Source organism: Phocoena phocoena, chromosome 11, assembly GCF_963924675.1.
Source record: "Phocoena phocoena chromosome 11, mPhoPho1.1, whole genome shotgun sequence".
Lineage (NCBI taxonomy): Eukaryota > Metazoa > Chordata > Mammalia > Artiodactyla > Phocoenidae > Phocoena > Phocoena phocoena.
In genome coordinates this window covers 5,489,888-5,510,060 of record NC_089229.1, presented here as the reverse complement: position 1 = coordinate 5,510,060, position 20,173 = coordinate 5,489,888, and the positions used below count along the sequence as shown (strand labels likewise).

The 20,173-nt window shown below is 60.1% G+C and overlaps 1 protein-coding gene across 1 annotated transcript in view; it reads right to left on the bottom strand.

The window, feature by feature from the left end:
• Positions 1-237: 237 nt before the first annotated feature.
• Positions 238-20,173, bottom strand: part of SULT4A1 (sulfotransferase family 4A member 1) — a 33,105-nt gene continuing 13,169 nt past the window's right edge. The window contains exons 2-7 of the mRNA XM_065887676.1: positions 12,790-12,920; positions 11,434-11,514; positions 10,139-10,265; positions 6,024-6,118; positions 3,476-3,614; positions 238-350 (exon numbers count right to left, since the gene is read on the bottom strand). Coding sequence (XP_065743748.1) covers positions 238-350; positions 3,476-3,614; positions 6,024-6,118; positions 10,139-10,265; positions 11,434-11,514; positions 12,790-12,920 — 686 coding nt within the window. The remainder of the gene's footprint in view (positions 351-3,475; positions 3,615-6,023; positions 6,119-10,138; positions 10,266-11,433; positions 11,515-12,789; positions 12,921-20,173) is intronic.

The following is a 20,173-nucleotide window of genomic DNA, read 5'->3' as shown; positions in this document are numbered from 1 at the left end:
CAGGATGCGTATGGTCCAGGTCATCAGAACTGCAATCTTTGTAATCAGACACGTAGACTTCAAATTCCAAAGGTGAGACAGCCGCTCTGGATCGGAAATAACCCCACTTCCTCCATTTCTCCGCCGTGTCTTACGCAGCTTCCAGAGTTTGTCCAGCGGGTAACAAATGAGTGCAAACGGGACTTTGAGCTATTAGTGTCTGGGTACTGTGAGCATGCAAGTTTGCTGTTGCTGTTATTATAAGTAAAAGTCGAACATGAGGTCACACTTTCCCATCTTCTGTTTATACACCAAATCAAACTTCTCGTTCATGGAGACAGTGAAGATGTCCTTCCACAGCCCGACTCTTCCTAGAACACAAACGAGCAGAACGCGCTGAATTCACCTGCTGTCAGGCCAGCTACCAAAGCACAGGAAACAGATCTGGAAGGTTCCAGATCTATTCCCGGACCCCTCTGAACCTGGCCTATTGGGGCAGGACGGGCCATGTGGACTACAGACCAGCTGAACCCTCTTCCCTGAGTCTGGTCATCCCGATGCGCTTTCCGCGCAGCACCACAGGTGTGCAGAGCTGCGGGCCTTGCCCATCCACCACTGAACCCCCAGCACCAGGCACAAAGCGGGTGGGTCACCACAGCCCAGAGGACAGACGGTGTCTGTGGAACAGATCTGCGGCTCCGGGCACCATGTGGATCTGGGTCCTCGTGACACCACTACTCACTCACGGCTCAACAGCTCCACCAAGGCAGGATTTGCTTCTGGAGAATTTTAAAAGGAACAAAAAAATCATCCAAAAAGGTAGAACATTTTATGGTGAGCAGGAAGCCTCCTGACCAGGTCAAGGGTGAAGATTTCGAGAAGCCTGCTCGTGCATCGTCAGGGAGGAAGTTAAAGGGAGAAAAACAGTCGGAGCTCCCAACCCAACATCAAAAGGAGTCCTGGGGTCCCCTGGCCACGCCATCGCAGCCACAGCTCAGCGAGGCTTGGTCAGAAAATGAGACCTCCGGGCTTCCCTGGTGGCGCGGTGGTTGAGAGTCCGCCTGCCGATGCAGGGGACGCGGGTTCGTGCCCCGGTCCGGGAGGATCCCACATGCCGCGGAGCGGCTGGGCCCGTGAGCCACGGCCGCTGGGCCTGCACGTCCGGAGCCTGTGCTCCGCAGCGGGTGGGGCCGCAACGGTGAGAGGCCCGCGTACCGAAAAAAAAAAAAAAAAAAATAAGAAAGAAAATGAGACCTCCTCCTGGCAGATGTCAGGGAGCCTGGAGAGTGCAGACTGAGGTGCAGGCACGGGCCTACCCATCCCTTTATGAAGGGAAGAGAGAGCTCAAAATGACGAAAACTGCTGAACCCACTTTCCTTAACTACAAAATCTTCCGTTGTTCTGGTCACATATGAATGGCGACTGTGAAGATGTCACAAGTGGGGGTCCCGCCCTCCCACCTACAGGAGCTGTGAACGCATCACCCGGAGAGCCGGGGCTGTGCTGTTATATAGCTGCCTCGGGGGACTGAAATGCCCGTTTAGAATTCTATTCACCGTCAGCATCTCTGAGATCAGAGCTCTGACCGTCTCCAGCAAACATCCTTCGTTAGCTCTGTTATTAACAGTCGTCCTTGTCCTCGCAGGACCTCACATATGAAACTGCAACCCTGCGAATGCTGAGCTAACAGATCCAAAGTGGCAAGGATTTTCTCTTCGGTGATGAAAAATTACATGTCAATGTTGGAGAGGAAAAAAACTGTTCTTGCTACCCTCTAACGATACCTAAGGGACAAAACTAAAAGCTTCTAGACCAATCACACCATAAATATATTTTTCCCAGCTGAGGCAGCTGAGAGCTCATCAAAGGAGTCACCCACCTGGTTTAGGATTTGGAATCAAGACAGTGCAATTTATGCTGTGATATGAATCAAATCTGAGCAATGCAGCTGGCTACTCAAGCCCCTGCATTCTCACCAACGCAAGGAGGTCTTCTGAGCAAAGAGGCAATGTGCTAAAAGAAAACAAAATCAAAGAACTGAAATAAAGCAAAACCAAGGTAAACGATGATAAAGCAAACACATCGGAAGGAGCATATGGGCACGCAGTATGTTCTCGACACTTCTTAACCACACAAATGAACCGAAAGGGGGATTCTGGAGAAGGTCACGCCCAAGGATAACAAAACACAGCGAAAGCAAAATAAAAAAGAGCAAATAAATTTTAAATAATAAATATTTGTGAAGATGCAGCCAGGAACGAAATGGCAGGGTGAGGTGGCTTGTTAGTGTCTTCTTGGAGAGCGGCCCATCTGCCTTTCCAGGAAGGCGCTCGCCCCCTGACCTTCAGAACAGCCCTGGGAGCCAAGCAGGTTGGCAGGCCCGACCCGCCCTCCTTAGAGAAAGGACAAAAGGCCAGAGAAGCTCAAAGGCGTGGCCAGAGCTTGGCCAGGCCAGGCTGCAGCCCAGCTCTTCTCTCCGCTCCAGGCAGCTGCCTGCAGAGTCCGGCGTCGTTTCCGGGCCCTCCTCTCGGCACCGGCACCACACGAGGGAGCTGGGAACCGGCCTCGGGTCCACAGCACCGAGTCAGGCGCGACTCTTGCTGAAGGGGTGCTCACAGGCCTGGGCCGGCACCCAGCGGTGCCGGGGATTTTAATGCCCGAGCTCTCCACAGTCGAGCAGCCTCAAATACCACAAGCCCTGAGGGCACAGAGAGCAACCCAAGTGGGTCTGGGGAGGATTCCTGCCTGCAACACCTGCCTCACCTCGAACTGCTTCACGCACAGGACACAGCTCTCGCACCAGGAGGGAGCGCCAGCCTCTGTGATGGCCGAGGCCTGCACCTCCAGCTCGCGCACACGCGCGCTCTCTCTCTCTCTCTCTCTCACACACACACACACACACACACACACACACCAAACACACACCAAACACACACCACACACGTGCGCACGCGCGCACAGCACACACCCCTCCCCCGACGGGGCCGCTCCTCCCGGGCTGCTAGTTCCCCGGGGAATGGAAGGAAACGGCCCTTCCGCACACGGACTCTCCGCACCCTCTTCCCTTGACTCCCACGGGCCAGCTGGAGCTCAAGGAGGCCACGTGCACGCACTGCGCTTCTAAACATCACAGCCCCCAACCCATTCCCAGGGTCTGCCCTGTGGGGCATCTGGGAAGGCGCCCGCCTGAAACACCTCTTGCCCACAGAGCCTGAGACATCCCGGCAGCCACGCCCGCGAACTCCGGCACCGTGTGCGGGGTGACAAGGCCAACTCCAGCGGGGACCTCCAGAGAGCCTCAGCAACACTTCGTGGGTTACCTTCCTGCCCCTCGAAGAACACAGGGCTCCGGAGAAATGAGACTCAGGGCAGCGGAACCCTGACATGGGGGGACTGTGGTCCAGAAAGCGCGAGGACACTGACAGGAAGGGGGACGAGGCCCCCGGGGCCCCAGACAGAGGCAGAGAGAAGGAGGGCGGGACAGGCAGGCGCGTACCCCGGCCCACAGGCAGGGCCTCGGCGTTGCAGCACTGGTCCACCAGCTGGTGGCAGTGCTCGATCAGGGACTCCAGCTGGGCCTTGTCACACGACACCCCCAGGAACCGGGCCAGCTGCTCCACCATCGTCACCAGGTCCTGGAAGACAAGAGCACAGCGCGGGAGCCTGTCAGAGGTGGCACCTTTACAGAACACGACTTCGGGGACTGTATCCACAGCCTTACTTAGGCCTCAAGACAAGCCTGAAACCGGCCTCGTCTGGAAATAAAATCCAGGTTAAGAAACTGCCCAAGGGCACTCAGCTCTCAAGTGGCAGACCTGGGATTCAAAGCCAGGTCCCGCGGAGGCAGACGTGAGGTCCTGATACAGCTGCGGTCATTATAAGCAGCTGCAAGAAGGAAAAGCGCTTCGGAGCTGCGCCAGGAGCAATAGCAGCTCGCTCTCTCCCGCCCGCCACGCCACGCCACGCCACGCCACGCCATCGGCTGGGATCTCGACTGGCACTCGGGAGAACTGGGAGGCCCCAAGATCCCAGACAGGCCTCAGGGCCGGCCCACCCCACAGGGCAGGCGGAGCTGGCTTGGTGTGAAGCAAGATTCAGCTCTACTTGACTCGCTGACGTAAAGCCACCTCCGGGCCCCATCGCCGCACCATTCCTGAGAGCGGAGCATTACGGGCGCAGCCCAGCAGCCTCCGGAGGGGCCCCGCCCACCTGCTCACTCTGGCCCACGTCCCTCTGGGCAGACACCCGGACCCGCACCCCGACCTGCAGGGCCTGTCAGCTGGGCACGCTGGCTTCCATGCTGTTCCTTCAGCCTGTCAGGCAGGTTCTTTCTGGGACTTTAGTTTGCTGTGTCCTGTCTGGAATGTTCATCTCCAGGTGTCCACATGGGTCACTCCCTCACTTCTTTCAGGTCTCTGTCCCCATCAGTGACGCTTCCCCTGACCTGCACCTAAACCTGCCACCGCCCCTCCCCAGCACTTCCCTTTTCTGCTTTATTTTTCAGCATTTATCATCATCCAGTGCATTTTACTGTTTGTGTTTGTCGGGGGGCGGGGTGGCGAGAGGAAGAGGCAGGGAGGCTGTGAAAACCCAGGCCACAGTGACACCGACCTGGACCAGGGAAATGGGGTCAGAACTGGGGAGAAACAGTCAAATAAGAGATAGGTTTTGAAGGTAGAGCCAACAGGATTTGGAAAATAAAGGCCAGGTGTGAGAGAGGGCGAAGTCAAGGATGAGGCCAGACTTCTGCGTGAGCAGCGAGGGCGGAGCCGCTGCCCTGGATGCAGACGGGTGAAACTGCGGAGGACCCGAGGGGACACCTCCGGAGTTTGGTTTGGAGACGTTAAGTCTGTGATCTGCACCACACACCCTGGCGGAAAGGTGCAGTGGGTGGACAGAGATGAGCCTGGAGAGGGTCCAAATCGTGCCTGGGGGCCCGAGGCCCGGCTGAGGCCATCAGGGGAGGGAGTGTGGATGGAGGAGACCAGAGCTGAGGTCTGGGGGCAGAGGCAGGGCTGCTGCCATGGAGGAGTCAAGGGGAGCGTCCAGGGATGCGGGGACGCAGGACCAAGCGTGACCGACTGCCTGTTGCCTGCTGCCAGGAGGGTGGGACCCAGACACGTGGGGGTCGTGGTGACCTTGACAGAGTAGCCTGGGGACGGGGTGAGCCTGCCTGGAGGGGCTCAGGAGCAGAGACAAGTCTGAGGTCCCTCGGCAAAGAGGAGCTGAGGAAAGGGAAGGACGTTGCGGGGAGGAGGGCTGGGCTGGGGGAGGTTCGCACTGTCGCCTGAGAAAGGAGGGGCATCAGCACTTCTGCTGGGGCAGCGGCAGGGTTCCGCACAACGGTGCTGACACCGAGACGGGATGGGACGTGCCGGCCCCCCTTCCAGACCTCGCTTTCCCGAGGGCGCAGGAGAGGTCCTGCCTCGCTGCCCCAGCACCGCCCAGCCTGGCACATGGACTCAACCACCATCTAGTGCCCGTCACCCTCTGTGCCGGGCACTCAGGAACTCGTCACAGGAATGGATTCACAGGTACACCCGCTGGGGTTCTCAGCACTTTGAGAATTGCCACCCTAAGGCAAACGGGCTGGGACGAGAAATTCGGACTCTGCCATCTCAGCCCTCTGCCCCAAGCTGGTCACCTACGGAGAGGGTGCTGGGTGGCAACAGGGTGAGTCCGGCTATCACTCCACTGCTGTTGAAGCAGAAAAACAATAAATGGGCCTCTCGAAAGCACCGCATGCCACCAACCCAGAAGCTTTGCTTGGCCAGGGGCCAGGGCAAGGTAGAGGCCTGGGGGGCCAGCACCGGCTAGAGGCGAAACACTGGTCAGGGGGACCCTGGGCCCACCTGGAACTCCTGAATCCAACTGTCACCCATGATGCCCGGGGTCTTGGCGCTGCAGGCCCCGCCCACCCACCCGCACTGGGGCGGTGGCTGTGAGACTGAGGGCGGGGCCGGCAGCTGCCTCCCATGGCGCTCACCCCCATGGCACCACCACTATGGCGCTCACCCCCGTGGCACCACCGCTACGGCACTCACCCGGTGCATGTCTTCGTACTTGAGGAAAAGCACATTCGAGTCCATACGGTGCTCCCAGAACTCCTGCACGTGCTCAAACCAGGAGCCGTAGCCCACTGTGGAGACAAGGGGACAGGTGACCAGTCACAGGGAGGGAGCGGGCATGTGTGAGGCAGCCTTGCTCCCCGCCTTCCCTGCCAGAAGGCTCCCCTCCTCTGCCCAGTAAGCTATGTTTCAGGAAGCCCTGGGCTCCTCCAGCAGCCCCCCAGATGAGCCACGTCCCCTGGCCTCCTGCCCAAGCTCGGCCCCTGCCTCCCGGATGCCTAGAAGCCCCAACCCTTCCGTGGAAGTCTCTGTTCTCCGGGGGTACGGACGGTACCTGGCACCCATGAGTTCCTCTAACAAGGGGTGACCAGGAAGAGAATGACACCCAGAGGAAGTGGGACACAGGACCCGTGAGTTTTGCTGTCGGGGCTAGGATGGGGTGCGGGAGGCTCTAGACAGAGCTGCGAATGGGGCTTGCCAGGCAAACGCATCACAGCCAGAATCCTGGAACCAGGCAGAACCAGGAAGGCGCGGGGATGAAGGCGGGCAGCGGGCCCCGTCCTGGCACATGAGGTTGGGCCGGACGGGACGACAGGTCACACCCACGCCCCAGCCCTTGCATCTCCCACGCTCCTTAGGGCCTTGGTGTGGGGCTGAGGTCACACAGGCAGAGACAGATCAGTGTGGCCGGGCTGCTTCACAACGTTTTTCATAAAAACGATTGACTCTCACTGCCGATTCACAATGGTGTGCCCATCGCTGTGAGGACATCTCCCGAGGGGGCTTCCACATTAATCAGAGGAGGGTCTCGGCTGAAGAACGTGGGGGGCCCTGGGCCTGCTGGGCATCGGGAAGCAGGTCCGGCTGGATAACGGGCCAGTCAGGGGTGGTGGCCCTGCTGCCTGCGTCCTCACTCGCCCGAGCGCCCGTCCAGCTCGCAAGCACTGGGCCCTGCAGTGGAGCTCCCGGCCTGGCGGCAAAGCCCCAAGGAGGCTGGCACGGCGACACGGAGTGACCGGCACTGGGAGGGAGGCCCCGCGGACACGGGCAGGCCTCGAAGGATCAGTGAGGGCTGGGCAGGCAGCGGAGGGGAAGAGGCAGCAGGGGAAACGGCGCACAGAGGCAAGGCCTGAAAATGGGCCTTAAAGACGTAAGAAGTGGCCGCGGGGGCCCGCGGAGTGGGTCAGAAGCAGAGGGCAAGGTCAGACAGAGGGCGGAGGGCGAAGGACAAGGGCTCGGGACAGAGGCAGCCGGCCCCTCATCTCCTCGCTGGCCGTGAGACCCGGCGGGCCCTGAGCCTTTCTGCCGCACCCCCAGGGCTGCCGCGGCGTGGAGAGCCCCGCGTACAGGAGGGCCTGCAGGGGCAGTGCCTGTGCGTCCTCCTCTCTGGTGGAAGGTTCCACGGGGTGGGACGGGCAAGGCGCCGGCGAGGGTCCTACTTGTAGCGCTGAGGCCCCTGGGTGGCAGGGCCGCTCCCGCCCCCGCACAGGCACACCTCAAGGTGCTGACAACCTCTTACACCTACACGCGTGACCAAGGCTGGGAAAACAGGGGTGACCCAACGCCTGGGTCCCAGGCAGCGCGACCCGACAACGGCAGCCTGCCATCCCGCCAGCAGGTGGCAGCACAGCAGCAGCCTGGGCCCCCGCAGCCCCACGAGAGGTCCTGAGGGATGGAGGCGCAGGTCAGGGGTCGCTGAGGGGCGGGCCCTGGGGACCAGATCAGAGCAGAAGGCCCTCTTCGGGCCAACTAGGCGCCCCTCCAGCACTTCATGCGGAACGAAGCGGAGGGAGCTCTGGAAGGGGAGGGGTAAGGGGGCGGAAATGAACCAACACGGGGCAGGCTTCAGCCAAAGGCCTTGCTGGGCGAATCCTGGCCCTCTCTGGGCCCCGGTGCTCCCATGGTAGAGTTCTAGCTGCGGGGCCCTGGACTCCAGGCCTGGCACATCCCCGCTCCGTGCACGCACAGGGCAGGATGTAACAGCCAGGCCGGACTTCCCGCTTTACAGGACAAGGGCGAGTCCAGAGAAGGAAGGGACCTGCGCATCTCACAGACAGGCTGATGACCTCGGGGCGCCGAGCGGAGTCTCCCAAGTCTGGGCCCACAGCTGGCACGCAGACCAGGTGAGCCGCGCCCCGGGGCCGAGCAGTCCACTGGGCGTGGACACGGAGGTAAGAAAACGCCACTCCTTCCCAGAGAACACTCGCAGACAGACGGCCGGGGCTGCTGGGGACGGGGACGGGGGAGGCTGGACGGGGGGTGACTCGGGGACCGCGAGGACGTGAGGACAGGGTCGCTCGCACGGGGACAGGGGTGACAGGACAGTGGTCACACACAGGGACTCCTCCACCCTGCTCCTGTCCCCTAGGCACATGGCTCCAGGGCGCCCCAGCCCTGCAGTGCGCAGGTCACGACCCCCAACACAGGGCTCGGGCAGCGTGTCCTCGCTCTGTTAGCGAACAGCAACATTTCACTGCCCCTTCCGCACTTCATTCTTCAAGTTCTTCAGAACCTCGGACAGAGAAGGCAAGCCTCCTCGAGAGCCGGAATCGGGCGGGAGCACAGAGAGTGAACAGGACTGGGGAGGCTCAGTACACGGGTGCAGAGGCTTTGGCGGGACCACAGCCAGCGTGTGCAGCCTTGAACTTCAGTGCCGGGCAGTGCTGTGACCTTCACAGCGCGGAGAGGCCTGTACTAGGCAACTTGTAACGGCTCTGGCCCGAGCAGGAAGCTTTCAGCCCTGCACCGCAGGGCAGTCTGCACTTGAGGGACACTGCTATCTATGACAGTGTTGTCCCCATGCAGGTGACTGCTTCTATAAAGGCAGGGATGCAAAGTGGGACTCAGAAATACGGCTTTGGGAACCACAGGAGTGGCTTGCTCCAAATGCCTGGCAGACCCCGAGGGGCCTGAGCCAGGCGGTGGGTGGGCTGGGGGGAAGGGAGGCTGGACAGAGGCCTTCAGCAGGTGCCAGGGGCCTTAGGGTACAGCCGCTGGGGCCACCGACGCCCGTCCCCTCCCACCCAGGCCCCCCGCCCTCCTAGCTGAAGCAAAGACTCAAGGGCAGGGAAGAGAGGGCCTCCAGGCGGTGCGGGCGGCGCACCAAGGAGGACCTGGTCTTCAGCCAGGCTCGGGAGGCAGCTCCAGTCGGGCCACCCATTTAAATTTGGGGCGCTGTACTCCTGGACCGCCATTATGCACCCTATCCCACCCCTGTCCCATGACCTCACCGCAGAACCCCTGACTGGGTTGGACAACAAATGGACAGCGAGGCTGAGGGTTACTTGAGCTGGGAAATAAAGCAAGAAGCGCATCTTTACACTCCTCGGGTGCAGAGGAGTCTGGGTGCAGGTTTAATCAACAGGTACGTAAGACCCACTTCAAAACCCTCCTGGGCGCAAACTCTAAACAGAAGGTGCCCAGAGAAGCCAGGGTTGGTGATGGGGGAGCCACCTGGGGGCTGCGGGGAACAGAACCGTAGTGAGGAGCTGCCAGCCCCACTGCCAAGGGGACGGCTCCCTCCCTGGCCCACTGCCTGGCCCACTCCGCCCTGGGGAGGGGAGACGTGGAAGGGCCCTGGCTCGCTCGGCCCCAGCTCGCCCCTCTCCCCTGGGAACAGGCGTCCTGCCCAGAGCACTGCCTTCCCCCTCCCCCAAAGTGCACCCCGCCTGTCACACGGGCCTGGGGCTGGGGGCTAAGCCTGACCCGCAAGTCCAGCTAAAGGCCCACAGGGCTCTCACATGAAGCCACAGCCTCCACTCTGGCCTCAGGCACCGGTAACAGTGGTATCTGGGCCACTGTTTTCACTGCTCGGAATCTAGGCAGGAAGAGGGATGCTTCTAATCGGGAAACTTCTCAGAACCCCAAGGATGTGGCGAGAGAGAAGGGCTTCAGCGTTGGACACCCACTCTGTCTGGCACTAGCTCGACCTCGGACAAGCTTCCTGACAGCCCTCAGCCCCAGCTCCTCTGCCCGCCAGCGGGAAAGCAGGCCAAGCCCGCGGTTACTGTAGAACTGGGGGCACCGCGAAGGACACGCGGGTGCTCAGCGAGCAGTGAGCACCCCCGCTGTAACATCACGCAGACACTTACACTTGTCGTTCATGAACCTCCGGCAGAACTCCTGGAACGTGCCTCGGTAGCTCATGGTCCGCAGGGAGCGGTGGAACTGGTAATAGGACACCACCAGGTCCTTGGGGTTCCGGGCCATGTATATGACCTGCAAGAGGGAGTGGCGGGGGGGGACAGAGGGACGGACGAGGTCAGGCAGGCCGCCCTGTGCAGCTTCCACTGACCTACAACCCACTCTTTTGACCCCGTTTCCAACAGCAAAGTCAGCCCCTCGTGCACCAAGGCCAAACGCTTTTTCTCTATCATTCTGTCTCAGCAGAGATGCACTCCTGTCCACGCGATAGCACCAGCTAGGACAGCTACTTGAGTGTTATAGTATATTTCTGTTCTCTCGCGCTCCTTTTTTTTTTAATCCTGTGCAATATTATATAAGTTACAGGTGTACGATATAGTGATTCACGACTTTTAAAGGTTATATTCATTCCATTTACGGTTATTATAAAATATTGGCTATACTCCCCATGTTGTACAATATATACTTGTAGCTTATTTTATACGTGATAGTTTGTATTTCTTAATGCCCTACCCCTATCCTGCCCCTCCCCGCTCCCCTCTCCCCACCGGTAACCACTGGTTTGTTCTCTGTATCTGTGGGTCTGCTGCTTTTTTTATTATACTCACTAGTTTGTTGTATTTGTTTTAGATTCCACATAAAAGTGGTGTCAAACAGTGTCTGTCTGTCTCTGTCTGACTTAGCGTAACGCCCTCCAAGTCCATCCATGTCGCTGCAGATGGCAAAATTTTGCTCCTTCTCATGGCTGAGTAGTATTCCGTTGTATACATGACCCACACTTCTCTACCCACTCATCCGCTGACGAATACTCAGGCTGCTTCCGTGTCTTGGCTATTGTAAGCAGTGCTCCTGTGAACACTGGGTGTCTCTAGCGCTACTTTAAAATCAGCGGAAGACAGAAAGCTTACAGGCCTGGCCCTGGTGATGAGAATTATAGGCCTCATACGTCTAACGCAGTTGAGCAAAAAGGAAAACAATCAGAGACGGTGAAAGCAGCCATGAGTCCTCAGGCCTTCAATGGGCAGAGGCTGGGCCCTGGCTGGTCAAGTTCAGCTGTGAGGAAACGCGAAAGTGAGAGGCATGGATCAAATGCTAGAGACTCTTAGCACACATGGATCAAATGCCAGCGCTCTTAGCACACCGAGGTCGTCTGGGAACTTGGGCCCGTGACAGACCACCGTTTGGACTGGCACGTGGGCCTCTGGTTCCGGGAGCAGCGGGGGGCGGCGGGGCGCGGAGTTACCTTGGAGTCGCCGCTGTGGAGGTCTGAGGGCAGGAAGCGGTAAGGGAGGTGGCTTCTGATGAGGCGGGGGCACGTCAGCTCCTGCGGCAGGGCAGAGGGGAGGCGCTCAGAGGACACGCGCCCTTTCTCTGGGGCCCAGGCGGACGGGGCCACAGACGAGTCAGGACCGGCACCACTGCACCCCGAACAACCTTCTCACCTGAGACAGGACCCCCCAGCCCTGCCCAGGCTGGGCCCTGGGGGCAGACACGGGCCGACGCGGGCCCCGTCCTCGGCCCCCGTGGCCTGAGTCACAGTGTACCGTCAGGGGTCTGCTCAGAGGACGTGGGCCGCGATGGCAGCCCGGAGCGGTCGCGGAGAGGGGGCCCCGCAGTCAGCCTCAGCACAGAACTCCTGCGGCTCCTGGACCGGACCGGTCCCTCCCTCGGCCAGCGCTCCGCTCCCAGGCCGTGACTCAGACGTGCCCCCCACTCCCCGAGAGGCCCGGTCCCGTCCCACTTTGCTCCCGTCTGGGGTGGTCACCCTTCAACCACTAGGACTCTCGGTTTTCCTGTCCTGGGGGCTCCCTCACTGGGATCTCAGCTCTGTGAGGGCTGTGACGTCACGGTCAGTTCAGTCCTCGGCGGGACCCCAAAGCCAAGATCAGGGCAGCCCGCGGCGGGGGCCCACGCAGCTCTACTGGAAGGCTCAGCGGTGGGTCAACACGGGCTGCAGCACCGCGGCGGGCACGGGGGCGGGAGGGGCTAGACGCAGGTGGGCCAACGCTGGAGGCTGGGGTGCAGAGACCGGCTTATGCGGGACAACGACCCAGCGGTGGGGGGCATTCTCAGAGCTTATTTCAGGCTGCTCGTCTAGCGGGAGAAGGGACAGGTGGGCCACGCAGGAAATGAGGCCTGAACGAAGAGGTGGCAGGGGGGAGGATGGAGAGAAAAAACTCCAGATCTGTCTGAGGGGTAGAAAGGATGGGACTTGGGAATATGTTTTTTTCACTCTTGACACCAAATGTTCGATGCAAACACACCCCACCCAGCCCCCTCAACAGATGGGATGAGCCACAGCGGGAGGCCCCTCACCCCTACACTCCCCCCCATCTCCCCTACTCCTGGCATCTGCCTCCTTTCCCCCTCCAAGCCACCCACGTCACCCACTGGTTCAGTTCCAGGGTCACTGCCACCGGCTCAGGCCCATCGGTCTTCCCCCACCCGCACCAGCTACCTGGGGGTCCCGGGAGCTCACTGCTCTCCCTCTGCCCACGAGGCCCCCAGGAACCCCTCAAGAGCTCCCGTCACTCAGGGTGCAACCGTGGAAAGGCCCCAAGTGGGTCGTGTGGGCTGCTGCCACCCGCCCAGAGCCCACCTTGATGATGTCCAGGCCCGGCTGCGGGTACTCCAGGACCGGGAGCTGCTCGTCGATGTTCATCAAGCCGATCTCATCAGGGTCGGCCCCCTGGCTCACCAAATAGACCACCTCCTGCAGCAAGCTGGTGCCTGGAGGGAGAGAAGCCCAGTGAGGGGCGCCCAGAGGAAGCCCAAGGGCCAGCCCCTCTTGGGTCAGCGCCTGCCACCCAGAAAAAGGGCTGAAGGGCCGCAGAGCTGGGGGGCGTGCAGCGTCCCAGGAGTGCCTCGAGTCTAGTGGAAGAACACCGGCCTAGGCGTGAGACCTTGGCCCGAATGCCACCTCTCGGGGTGACCGCGGGTGAGCCAGGTTTTCTGAGCTCCTGTTTTCTTGGCACTAAACGCAGGCAGGAGATTTCTCGAGGCTGTTGTGAGGAGTGAACAGGACACACAGTACCTGCCTCCCCAGGGCTCGAGGACTGTCATGAACGGACGATTCTCAGTCCTGGGTTTCCAGAAGCTGAATTTTCCTTTACCCAGGAGTGATGAAGGTCCAGGGGAATGACTCGCCAGCCAATAATGATTTACAATGAAAACTATGTCTACTGGTACCTGCTAAAGTGAAACACAGCTATGCCCTGTGACCGGAGAAATGTACACGACAACACCGACAGACACATACCGGAACGACCCTGCAGCGTTACTCAGAAGAGCAAACCTTGGAAACATCGGTCAGCAGCAGAATGAATGAATAAGCCAGGACACTCAGACAACGGGACACTAGGCAGCAGCGGAAGCCAGACAGCAAAGGGCGTCTGCTGTGTGATTCTGCATGCCCCCACTCCTGTGCGTTCCGGAATGGGGCAGTAGGCTGCGGCGACAGAGGTGAGGGCAGTGCTGCCCCGGGGGAAGCTTATCGGCTCAAAGAGGACATGAAGGAGCTTCTGGGGTGCCGGGATGGCTCTTTACCTTGGTCTGGTGGCAGTTACATGGAAGTATGCACACACAAGGTATAATTCAATTCAAAGGAAACACCACCTGTCTGCCCAGCGCTGTGGTCAGCAGAACCTGCTCCCCGAGAAAGACGGAGGGGGCCCAGCCAGCATGGAGATGGGACAACTCAGCCCAGTGACACCCCAGACCCTCAAAGACGGAGAGAGGCCCTCCGGGGAACAGGTGCGCTGGTGTGTGTTGAGGGCGCCTCCCCCGCTCGTGGGGCCGCAGCTGCAGCCCTGCCCGCCAACTCCTTCCTCTCAGACCACCCCACGGGCTGTCCCAGCAACGCAGCTTGGACAGGTCCCCCATCCAGACTCGAGGACAGCCCTTCTGTGCCTTATGAACAGCGAATTTCAGATTCAGGGTGGATGGCTCCCAGCCTAGACCCTTCTGCAGCTTCCCAGTGTCCATACACTGGAGCCCGGTGGTCCCTTCACCTGTACTCTGCACCAGCCCCCTGGGGTGCGGGTTCCCCTCCCCCGGAGGCTCCCTGCTGGCCCTCACCCTGCAGCCCGTGCACAGCGGCTTCAAGTCGTCTCCTCCAGCAAGCGGGCCTTCCCGGACCCCCACGTCCCCCATCACTCATCCTCACCCGGCGCGAACTGCTTACGACGCTCCCAATTACCACACCGACTGCAAGGCCGCACTCCAGGGGCGACAGCGCCGTCTCCCTGCCAACACCCCCGGGGCCCAGCACACAGGACACGGCAGGCAAACCCAACATCTCAGCATCTGTGCAGGAAGGAAAAGCAGGGGCCTGGGTCGGGACACGCAGCGGGCCGATCCCACAAGGGCAGAGCCCCAGCAGCACCCGGGGTGGCAGGAAGGGAGCCTGGGGAGAAAGGCAGCTCTCTATGCTCCCCCAGCCCTTGCACGGCCCCACTCCGTCCAGGCTTTCAGCTCCACTCCGGGACCGCGGCCAGCCAGGGCCTGCCCGGTCATCACCCCATCTGACCCCCCAGGAGAGACACACGGGCCAGGTCCTCCTCCCCAACCACCCTGGTCCCTTCGCTTCGGGGGAATCGGTCTCTGCTGCTGATTCCTCATCTCCCCCCGCCCCCTGCAAGTGCTGCCCCTTCGTCTCCCAGCTTCACACACTCCCCCGGGGCCTCGAGCAGCCCCACCCCGAAGGCCAGCTCCACGCTGACCCCCGCACGCACCGACCCACGTGGAACCTGCCGCCCAGCTCCCCGCCGGACCAGGTGCCCCTGCCTCCTGCCCCCCGAAAGCCCGCCTCGCCCACCTACCATCAAGGTGAGCGCGGAGCCGACCCTTCCATCGGGGGCGCTGCTGGAGGCCCCGCAGCCCTCCGCCCTGCTCACCCTCCTTTCAGTCCAACAAAAGCAGCCAGGACCACCCGACCATCCCAACAGGGACTACCGAGGGCACCCCGTCCCTCTTAGGACCCCGCACCTCCGAGGACCCTCCGAGGAGTAGAGCAAGGTCTTCAACCTGGCCTGCAGGCCTGCCGGCCACACTCCATGCCCCATGCCCGGCGCCTCTCTACCTGCCTCTCTCCCTTTCCCGAGCTCCTACCGGCCTCCTGGTTGGTCCCGTGCCCGGAGCCCTTTCCTCACTCCCTCAGGTCCTTCAGGTGTGAGCGCTCCCCTGACCAGCCACATGACGAGCACCCTTCGCCCTGCCCCGGTCCCCACTGCAGCGACAGTCCGGAACGGCCTGCACGGTCCTCTGCGCGCTCCCACCCCGCCGCCCTCCACAGGGCACGAGCGCGGTCCTCTGCGCGCTCCCACCCCGCCGCCCTCCACAGGGCACGAGCGGTTTTGTCTGGCTCTTTGCCGGGACAGCCAGCACATGGCCAGGCTCAGTTCACCTTTTCTGAATGCACGAACAAACCCTGGGTTTGTTCAACGGGATATGTCGATCAAGGAAGACTCCTCGAGGAGACAGCTTTTCAGCAAAGGCCCTGAAGGAAGAAAGTGTTGTGGCGGCTCTTCAATCAGAAAGAACTTCTGTCCATCAACCACAGGACCCTCACACCAACCTAAGAGGTGGGGACCACCACCCCCATTTACAGATGAGGCTCCTGCTGGTGAGGCCCGTCCACCCGGCAGCTCAGGGCAGCTGCACTGGGCGGGTCCGTGCGCTTAGAAATACGACTGTGCGAAGAGTTTCCACCAAAACAGGCCTCTCCCAGGGAGGTCTTCAGGACGCCCGCCCCTGCAGCCCCTGCAGGTAATGACCCAGACACACCCCGTTAGCATGTCTCACATCAATATCGACATGCCAGTTCCACAGGCTCCATCCACACCTCCATTAAACATCTGCATCGGAAGACCAGCCTCGTTAGGGCCCACAGGAGGCGCCCTACCTGTGAGACTGCACACGGCAGAGGGAGGGTTCACAAGCACCCCCGCACGGACAAGGAAGCTCAGAGATCAGGTTCCAGGGCAAGGTCACAGAGCCGGAAAGGGGAGCGCTACCCCGGAAGGGGAGCCCACATCCCCACCTCCCTACGCGGCCTCCCCAGCACCCCCAGGGGAGGGGGGACGGGTGGAGGGTCCTGTGCGAGGCTGTCGCGTTGCTGCGGCAGGACGCTGGGGGGCCTCCCCTCCCGCAGGTGCGGGCGAAGCGGGGCCTCAGCCCCCACCCCACCATCACCCTGCGTCCGAAGCCCCCGGGGAGAGGCGCCCGGGAGGCCAGCCCGCCGCCCAGCAAGTCCGAGCTGAGGCGGGGCACAGCCAGGCTTTCAACCCGGGAACACACAGGGCTGCCGGGTGGGTGGGACCGCCTGGCAGGGAGTAACACAAGCCACACGCTTTCCAACAGCTCGTTTTCAACTCAACAGACGTGATGCAATCCTTCACGGACCTGCTTCCGCCGACGGCAGCGAAATCACTCCCAGGTGGCACCTCAGCGTCGGCAGTGACTCTGACACCAGACCTCTGAGGCCAAGACCCGTAGGAAACCACTGGGGTTCCGGGTGGAACTCCCCCGGGATCCAGAGTCCAGTCCGACCTGCCACAAGGCTGGGGTGGAGCCCATCAAAATTCCCACCAGAACTCTGGGGACGGGGGCGCCAGCACTCTAGGGTCAGAACCAGTCAGAACTGAGCCCCCGACCACCAGGATCCCGGGGCTGGAACCCTTTGAAATTCTTTTTATTATTATTATTATTTATTTTCAGCTGTGTTGGGTCTTCGTTGCGGTGCGCGGGCTTCTCATTGCGGTGGCTTCTCTTGTTGCGGAGCACAAGCTCTAGGGCGCAGGCTCAGTAGTTGTGGCGTGTGGGCTCAGTAGTTGTGGTGCACAGGCTTAGTTGCTCCGCGGCATGTGGGATCTTCCCGGACCAGGGCTTGAACCCACGTCCCCTGCATTGGGAGGCGGACTCTTAACCACTGGTCACCAGGAAAGTCCTGGAATTCTTTTATTTTCACTTTGATTATTTACCAAAGTCACACATGTACCTAGTTTAAAAGTCAAAAGACTCAGGACAGGAAATCCAGGTCCCCTCCCCACCCCACTCCCACGTCCAGAGCAAACCCTTGCTGATTCTTCTCTTACCCTCAGGTTTCTGACGTGCTTGCATCATTGTTTCACGATCTGTGTGTTTTCATGGGCTACTGATTTCTGACTGAGCAAGACGACGACCCAGCCACGTTCCCTCCTGCAGGCTTCCCTGCCCCGACACGGTCCCGGGACAATTTTCAGTCTAATTCAAAGTACACCATGTCGTGACTACACTGCCTTTTTGCACAAGATTTTGTGTTTCCTTCGCCTGCTTGCTTAGTGTTCTATGGACCTATTAATAATTCCTTCTCCAGCTCTGTGGCAAACCCTCTCCGTACGGCCAAATGCAGGAGGTGTGCTCTAATCCCATTTATCTCTTGGGGTGGTGCCCCTGCCCCTCAGCGCCCCACGACTGTCTTCCTGCAATCTCCCTCGGGCTGGATGGACCCGTGCGTCCTTGACCCGTGTGCCCCTCGCTGGTGCCCGTGCACACGGTGGCAGAGTCCACCCCGAGCTGCCTGCTGACCGTGACAACTGTGTGGGACGGTGTGTGACTACAAGCGCCTGTTTCTACCTCGCTCGGGACCGGCAGTTGGGCTGGGTATGGAATTCCAGGCTGGGGACCACGTCCCCTCAGAACCCTGAACGCACTGTTCCCGTCGTCCAGCTGCCAATGCTGCGTCGAGAACTCTGAGGTCCTCCGTTCCTAGTCCTTTGAACGTGGCCGTTCTTCGGGAAGCTTTGCAATCTTCTCTGTATCTCAGGTTTGAAATTTCACAGCCAAGTGCTTCAGCAGGGTCTCTCACTCAATCACAGTGCCTGGGGGCACATTCAGACACAGGGGAGTCTTTAACTCCCTCCTGGAGTTCTGGAAATCCTGGAAATCCTGGTTTCAGTAACTTTCTCTCTCCCATTCTCCCTGTTCTCTCCTTCTGCAACTCTGAAATCTTCCACTTTTTCTTCTCTTTTTGCTCCCATTTGTCATCAATTTGTAAAAATTTTTGCTCTACTTCCTGGGATATTTCCTCTGCTTGACCACCCAAACCTCACAACTGAGCTCTTAAAATTTCAACTACAATACCTGTCTTCACTCTCTGACGACATTACAGAGTTAGGAGTGCAGGTGGCAGGGCTTCCCTGGTGGCGCAGTGGTTAAGAATCCACCTGCCAATGCAGGGGACACAGGTTCAATCCCTGGTCTGGAAAGATCCCACATGCCATGGAGCAACTAAGTCCATGAGCCACAACTACTGAGCCTGCGCTCTGGAGCCCACAAGCCACAACTACTGAGCCCGTGTGCCACAACTACTGAAACTCACACGCCTAGAGCCCACGCTCCACAAGAGAAGCCACCGCAATGAGAAGCCCGCGCACCGCAATGAAGGGTAGCCCCCGCTCACCGCAACTAGAGAAAGCTCCCGTGCAGCAACCAAGACCCAACGCACCAAATTAATTAATTTTTTAAAAAAATCATAGTCCTACATACTAGGGATTTGCAACTAGAAGCAGAATTTAAAATAAAAAAAAAACAAAGGAGTGCAGGTGGTGTTTTGTTTTTCAGGTTTTCTTCTGCTCTGTACATTGTCTTTGATTCTGCCAAGCTCATTTTGCTGCTTTTTGTTTTGTTCGGTTTTTGCAGGCCTCTGTCCTTCACGTTGGAGACGTTAAGATCTGAAGACCTTGAGTCCATCCACAGGTTAAGAACGAGCCACTGGACGCAGCCACCTGCGTCCAGGCTTGTCCAGGACAAGACTTGTTGACTGCAGGGCTTCATGTGTCTGTAAACACAGCCCAGCCTGGGTGCCCTCAGAGCTGAGATGCGAGATGCCCACACGCAAGTATTTGTAAGTCTTTTCTTTGGGGTCAGTTTCTCCAGAGAAGATGCCTCCACTCTCTGTCCTGGGGGACCACAGGCATCCCAGAAGCCAAGGAGGGGAGGGTGCTGGGAACCTCCCTTTCAAGCATGTAGCTTTCATTCGACCCCCATTTCCAATTGAGCACTGTACCCCAGCCTGTAGCTCTGCATGGCATCCCCAAGCCCACAGCTTCTCTGGATCAACTTCCCCCAAAGAAACCCGTCTTCGTAACAGCTGCCTGCTCTCAGCCTCCGCGTATCACGGCGGCCACCCTGAGGGGCATGATTCCTGGGGCCCTGCAGCGAAGGGGTTCACATGCTGGCTGCGCTGCCCTCTGCTGGCATTAGGTTCTCTACCCACTAAGTCAGCTAACACTGAGCCACCACATCTGAGCTTCCAAACAGTCTCCACCTCTCCTTCTCCCTGGGAGGAGGGCCTCAGAGCTTCCTACTCCTGGAGCGTCATGTAGTGAGGTTTGAAGAGGAAGCGGCGATGAGCAGGCGTGCTCAAGTCTGCCCCACGGGCACTCTGCAGGCACCGGACGTCAAGGTGTCACAGCCGGGGTCAGTCCAGCTCCCTCAGAAACAGCAACAGCTGCGCACATGAAGCTGCCGCCCACGGAGCTGCCAAACCAGCCGGGCCTGGGGTCCTGCAGGCCCCTTGCCGGGGGGTGGGGGGGACGTGCTAACCCAGCAGACACTGAGAAGGCCTCCAGGACACGCCCCTTGGAAAGGAAGGAGCAAAGGGAGCTGCTCTCCTTGAGCACCTCCTCGTCCTGGGAACATTCACAGGGGCTGTCTCAGCTCCCGAGACAATCCTGACAGGGGACACGGAGCCCAACAAGGATGGGCACAGCTCCCGTCTCAGGCTGCAGTGGACGGGAACCGGGACAAGAGGCCCAGGCTGGCTCACACGAGGCGCCCTGCAGGCCCCCAGGGACAGCTGAGGATGGTGCTCAGCGTGCCAGGCGCTGTGCCAGGAGCTCACACGGCCCCTCCCCATCTGAGCCACACAGGCCGCTCAGCGGCCTCTGCCGCCACGTCTCACACACGACAAAGCAGACTTGGAGGCGAACTGCCTGGGGCCA